Raw genomic sequence first — 6,416 nt, forward strand, 5'->3', positions numbered from 1 at the left:
GAGGCTTAAATTTTTTCCTCAGTTCTTTCAGCTTGAGAAATGCCAACCATGTTCTTCCCTTTTGGTTTTCTAACTCCAGGTCTTTGCACATTTCATTACAGTAATTGGCTTTGTCTGCTTAAGCTGCTCTTTGAGATCGTCTGTTCAGCTCTTTTATCCTGTCATTTCATCCATTTGCTTTAGCTACTTTCTGCTCAAGGGCAAGTTTCAGGGTCTCTTCTGACATCCATTTTGGTCTTTTCTTCCTTTCCTGTCTTTTCAGCGACCTCTTGCTTTCTTCGTGGATGATGTTCTTGATATCGTCCCACAGTTCCTCTGGTTTTCGGTCATTGGTGTTCAATGCATCAAATCTATTCTTTAGATGGTCTCTGAATTCAGGAGAGACATCATCAAGGTCATATTCTGGCTCTCCTGGACTTTTTAAATTGTCTTCTACTTCAACTTGAACTTCTGAGCAGCTGATGGTCTGTTCCACAATCAGCTCCTGGCCTGGTTTAGGCTGAAGATATTGAGCTTCTCCATCATCTCTTGCCACAGATGTAGTCAATCTGATTCCTGTGTACTCCATCTGGAGTCACCGTTTGTGTTGTTGAAAAAAGGTATTTGCAATGAGTAAGTCGTTGGTCTCGCAACATTCTATCATGTTATGTCCAGCATTATTTCTGTCTCCAAGGCCAAAATTTCCAACTACTGGTAATTCTTCTTTGTTTCCAACTTTTGCATTCCAATCACCAGTGATAATCAACACATCTTGATTGCATGTTTGGTCAATTTCAGACTGCAGAATTTAGTATAAATCTTCAATATCCTCATCTTTGGCTTTGGTGGTCGGTATGTAAATTTGAATAATAGTAACATTAATGGATCTTTCTTGTACACATATGGATATTATCCTATCAGTGACATCATTGTACATCAGGATAGATCTTGCAACATTCTTTGTGATGATGAATGCCACACCATTCCTCTTTGATTTGTTCATTCCTGGCATAGTAGATCATATGGTTGTCTGATTGAAAATGCCCAAAACCAGTCCATTTCAGCTCACTAATGCCTAGGATATTGATCTTTATGTGTTCCATTTCATTTTTGACAACTTCCAATTTTCCTAAATTCATACATCATACATTCCATGTTACGATTATTAATAGATACTTGCAGCTGTTTCTTCCCATTTTGAGTTGTGCCACATCAGCAAAATGGAGGTCCTGAAAGCTTTATTCCATCCACATCATTAAGGTCAGCTCTACTCTGAGGAGGCAACTCTTCCCCAGTTGTATTTTGTGTACCTTCTGACCTGGGGGCTCATCTTCTGGCACTGTATCTGACAATGTTTCAGGGCTATTCATAACATTTTCTAGTACTATATTAGACCATGTTTCATTGCTATTCATAAGGGTTTCACTGGCCAATTCTTTGATAAGTGCATGGCCTCTTCCTTCTTCCAAGTCTATCTTAGTCAGGAAGCTCTGCTGAAACCTGTCCACCATGGTGACCCTGCTGGCATTTGAAATACCAGCGGCATAGCCTCTAGCCTCACAAGCCAACACAGGGCGACAAACTGACAGATAAGTAACTTTTATTGAGACAGAGATAAATCCCACTAGCGAAGTGTTAAGAGCAGTGGTCACTAATCAACGTACACCAACAATGCAAAACGCAACACACTGCCATCAAGTCAGATCCGACTCATAGAGACCCCTCCTTGGGTTAGGTGAGTCAAGGCATGTATAAAAAATCAAGAGCTACAACTCGGTTAACCTGTAAAGCAAAAAAAAAAAAAAATCCTCATATCATCATGATAAATGGAGAAAAGACTGAAGTTCCCAAGGATTGCATTTGATTTGGATCCATAACCAGACCCGACCCATGGAAGCTAACCCTAGGTTGTTGTGAATCTCAGTCAGAAGCAACAACAAGGTAATTGGCCTTTGTGTTTGGTTCCTGAGCGAGTGCTAAGCTGCTGGGCCTTCCTGGGTCATCGAGGTGCCCTGTTTTCTATATGCTTCTGGATGACACCTGTAAGTGTATGCTAATGACGTGACCCAGGTGGGGTGGCTCCATGCAGACAGCAATCAGAAAGAGCCACCCACCATGGATTCAGATGCACCGTGGCTCCAGGAAAGCCTCAGGGCCCTGCTCCCAGCCAGGCACCTGCTGGGGACTCCCTCCTGCCCCTTCATGTGTCACTTACCTGGCATTGACAATGTTCCCTGCACTCAGCTCCACCATCTCCTCGAACCCCACAGCAAAGATGTCAGCTGGGCTGCTATCATCTGGGAAACAAGCAGGGATGGAGGGAATCAGAACTGGTACGGCCTGGCTCAGCCGACTCACAGGGAGCCCATCCGGTCCTCCTCACAGCCACACTGCCCCACACGGTGCTGCCAGCCAGGGTGCACCAATGCAGCCCGCTGGGAGCACAGGTTCCCGAGATCCCCTTTCCTCTCATCCTGTGCATGCTCACACAACATACGGCCTTCCCTTCAGTGCATCCTTGGGCAGCTCTGAGCCTCTCTGAACCTGTTTATCTGCAAAAAGGGTCTGTAACTGCCCCTTTCCAAGGTCCATGTAAAGTCTACATTAGATCGTACATTGTTATCATGCCTAGCCCACTGATAACACCCACTCCTTGATCTTTTCTGGTAACTTTCCAGTTGGAACTGACTCCACTGCAATGGGTGTGGGTGGTTTGGTTATCAGCCGGCCCGAGTCACTCAGTGCCACTGAAGGACTGACACTGTGCTGTGGACATGCATTTTAAAAGTCTGAGGCACCGACATACCTGAATTGGATGACTTCAGACCTAAATTAAACCTGCTTGCCTTTTTCTTAAAAAAGAACACAATACCAGTTCCTCAGCTTGACACGGTTGTCCACAGTAACTACAATTCTTCCTTGTCCTGAACCTGGTAGGTTTCTAGTGGGAGCCACCTCACTCACTTCTGTCCCCATAATATCCCTGCAAAGGTCTCAACAGCTGGTGCTAATCACCCCACTGTCCCCACAGGCCCATAAGGAGCAGTCAGTGTCACCTGCCAGGCTGCCACCACTCTTGGCCACACCTGCTGGCTCGAAGGTGGTGCTCCATGTCCTCGGCATCCATGGGGTCAGTGGTCCCCAGACACCACACATCTACCTACACAGCCCCACTGACACCAAGAATGTGACTCAAGCACCACTCTTCTATGGACAGGAAAGTATGGTGCAGGTGGGGCTCTACACATGGCCAGCGTCCAGCCTCCATTATCTGTGGACCCAAATCTCTCATTTACAGGCAATGGCATGGGGGACAAGGCTCTTCAGCCTCCAAACCGGCAGGAGAAGCAGGACCACTGGGTCAGTGCTAACCAACAAAATCCCTGAGGATCCAAATGCTGATTCTGAGGCCATGACGCATCATACTGCCTGATGTGAGACAGAGGCATGTGCCAAACTTGGACTTAGTTTATTCTTTGCAGGTATACAAACTCTTTCTTGATTGCTTACAACAGATATATGTCGTTGGTTTGAGAAAATGCAGGACAACAAGCTGTTCTTAGTTAGCTGATAACATTAAACATGTTTGGCCCCCATACCAGCAACTGCCAGTAACGAAGTTTGGTCAGCCACACCTTCTTACGTATGACAAATGGGTTCCAACTACCCAAACCTCAAACAGCAAGATCTCGGTATGTGAAAGAGAGGTTCACCACTTAGATAACTCCTCCAAACATTTTGAAAAGGGAAGGTGTCTCAGTCTAAACAAGCTACATACTCTATGACTCCAACTAGCTAACACCCCGGAAAAGGTGAAATAGAGACAGGATGATCAGTGGTGGCCAGAGGGCTAGGGAGGGGTGACAGGGCATTTTTAGGGTAGTGAAACTATTCTGCAAGATAATGCCATGGTGGACACACGACATTACACATATATCAAAACCCATAGGACTATATGACACAAAGAAAAAACCAAACTCACTGCCTTCTAGTCGATTCTGACTCACGGCATCCCTAGAGGGCACACAGGGCTCCTTAGGGTTCTAAGGCCATCATCTTTAAGGAAGGCTTGACTGCCTCATCTTTCTTCCATGGAGCAACTGGTGGGTTCAAACTGTTGACCTCTGGGTAAGCAGCTGTGCATTTAATCCCTGTGCCACCAGGGCGCCTCACAAGGAGTGAACCCTAATGTAAACTAAGGACTTTAGTTAATAATAATGCATCCATTAGTTCACCAATTGCAACAAATGTGCCACAGAGATGCCAGATGCTAATAACCAGAGACAATGTGCAGGGGCATACAGGAGCTCTTCATACTTTCTGCTCAGTTTTTCTGTAAATGCAAAACTAGTCTAAAAAGAAAATGCTAATTAAAAAAAAGAGAGAGAAATCGTCAAGCAGTTAATTTATTAGGCATTGCTCGGGAACATTCTGAAAAGTAAAAAAAGGGCCTCAATATTGAATTCCACAGCAACAGCTACGAAGATCAAACCTGAGGGGCGAGTGGGATCTGTGTTTTGTTCTCTCCCAAGCATCTGCTCTCACCCTGAAATTCAGCGACTCCAGAAAGCTTGGGCGAGTCCAGCAGCCAGTCGGCTAACTCCTCCGTCCCCAGGAGGTTGCTTCGGAACTGTTTGCCTCCATTGACATTCCAGGTTCCCATGGCAACACGGATCCGTTTGAAATTGGTGAATTCGGACTGCCGCTCTGACATAGCTTTCAGGATCCTGGGAGTCACTGCAGAGGGGAATAAAAAGGTGTATCTCTCAGCAGGTCGAAGGCTCAAATGTAGAGGGGCTCCTGTCCCAGGAAGATGGACCCACTTGCCTACAGACACAGCCCAAGACATGAGCCTTCTAAAGACCAAGGCTGCGGACCACAAAAACCATTCCATTACCTCACAGGATCTTGGTGATCATGTCATGAAAACATTGTTGTCAGGTGCCACTGAGTTGATTTCAACTCACAGCAAGCCCATATGACAGAGCAGAACTGTGTCATAAACCAAACCAAAACCAAACTCAATGCTGTGGAGTCAGATCTGACTCACAGAGACCCCTCCTTGAGTTTCTGAGGCAGTATCACTACAGAAGTAGATTGCCCAGTCTTCCTTCTGACGAGTGGCTGATGGGTCCAGCCTTCTGGTTAGCAGCCAGATGCCTTAGGCACTGCACCACCAGAGCTCCGGGGTCATAGTTCTTCTTTTTTAACACATATTTTTTGGTGGTCGTTGAGAATACACTCAGCAGAATATACAACAATTTATATAAATTAACACAATTTCACAATTTTTACACGTACAATTCAGCAGCACAGACTACAAGTTGTTCAACCTTTTTCACCTTCATTTTCTGAGCTGTTCCTCTGCCATTAACAGAAACCCACTACCCCTATGTTTTCTATCTTATCTTTCAAGTTGCTGCTGTCAGTTTGATCTCATATAGATAGATCTTGAAAGAGCACCATCCTCAAGGCAGACATTATTCACTAGTTAAGCTGAACTATTATTTGATTTCAAGAAGATTTCAGAGGGTATTTTTGGTTTAAGGTTTAAAGATTATCTCAGGCAATAGTTTGATAGTTCATCCAGCCTCCTTGGCTCCAGAAAGGCTGGAGTCCATGAGAAGTTGACACTCTGTTCTGCATTTTCCCCCTTTTGATCAGGGTTCTTCTATAGAATCTTTGATTAAGTGTTCAGTAATGGGAGCCAGGCACCATCCAGTTCTGGTCTCACAGCAAAGAAGGCAGTTAGCCACACATCCCATATCCCCCCCAGTCCTGATTCTCCTTCTTCCTCTGCGGCTCCACATGAACAGAGACCTTCAATGTTCACCTTCGATGGCTGCTTACAAGCTTCTAAGATCCCAGACACTACACAATGAACCAGGATATAGAAGGGAAGTGCTGAACATGGTATGATAAATTGGGTGTCCCATGAAACCATGACCCTAAACCTCCAAATCAAGGAACCAATCCCATGAGGTATTTGGTTGCACATAAGCAGCCTCAGAAGCTGTTCTTTCATTGCTGTTGTAAATGTATTTATTACTTTGCCCCATAGAGTTTTCTAGGCTGTACTCTTTATTACCTAGGCTGGGCTCTAGGTCTTTTTCTCCTGCAGAGCCTCTGGGTGGGTTCAAACTGGCAACCTTCTGGTTAGCACCTGGGTGGCGTAACTGCTGAACCCAGGTTCTCCCCTCCACCCCTTCCCTTGACAAGAGCCACAAGAGGCTGTGGGACATCAGACTCCAGGGAATGTCACAGATGAAGCAGGAAAGTGTCTCACCCGAGCATTCCCTACTCCACGACCCAGTAGACAAGCAAGGCACAGGAATGTAAGCCGGGACCCGGGCAACGTACCACACAACCAAACGCATACACCACTCATGCAAATTAACATGCAGGGACCCGGGCAACGTACCACACAACCAAACGCA

At 45.7% G+C, this 6,416-nt stretch overlaps 1 protein-coding gene across 1 annotated transcript in view; it reads right to left on the reverse strand.

The window, feature by feature from the left end:
* The window catches only part of SYNJ2 (synaptojanin 2), a 102,645-nt gene that overhangs the window by 38,423 nt on the left and 57,806 nt on the right, over positions 1-6,416 (reverse strand). The window contains exons 11-12 of the mRNA XM_007945297.1: positions 4,525-4,716; positions 2,195-2,276 (exon numbers count right to left, since the gene is read on the reverse strand). Coding sequence (XP_007943488.1) covers positions 2,195-2,276; positions 4,525-4,716 — 274 coding nt within the window. The remainder of the gene's footprint in view (positions 1-2,194; positions 2,277-4,524; positions 4,717-6,416) is intronic.

This window comes from Orycteropus afer, unplaced genomic scaffold (assembly GCF_000298275.1).
Source record: "Orycteropus afer afer isolate SDZICR_OR568_19922 unplaced genomic scaffold, OryAfe1.0 scaffold00135, whole genome shotgun sequence".
Taxonomy (NCBI): domain Eukaryota; kingdom Metazoa; phylum Chordata; class Mammalia; order Tubulidentata; family Orycteropodidae; genus Orycteropus; species Orycteropus afer.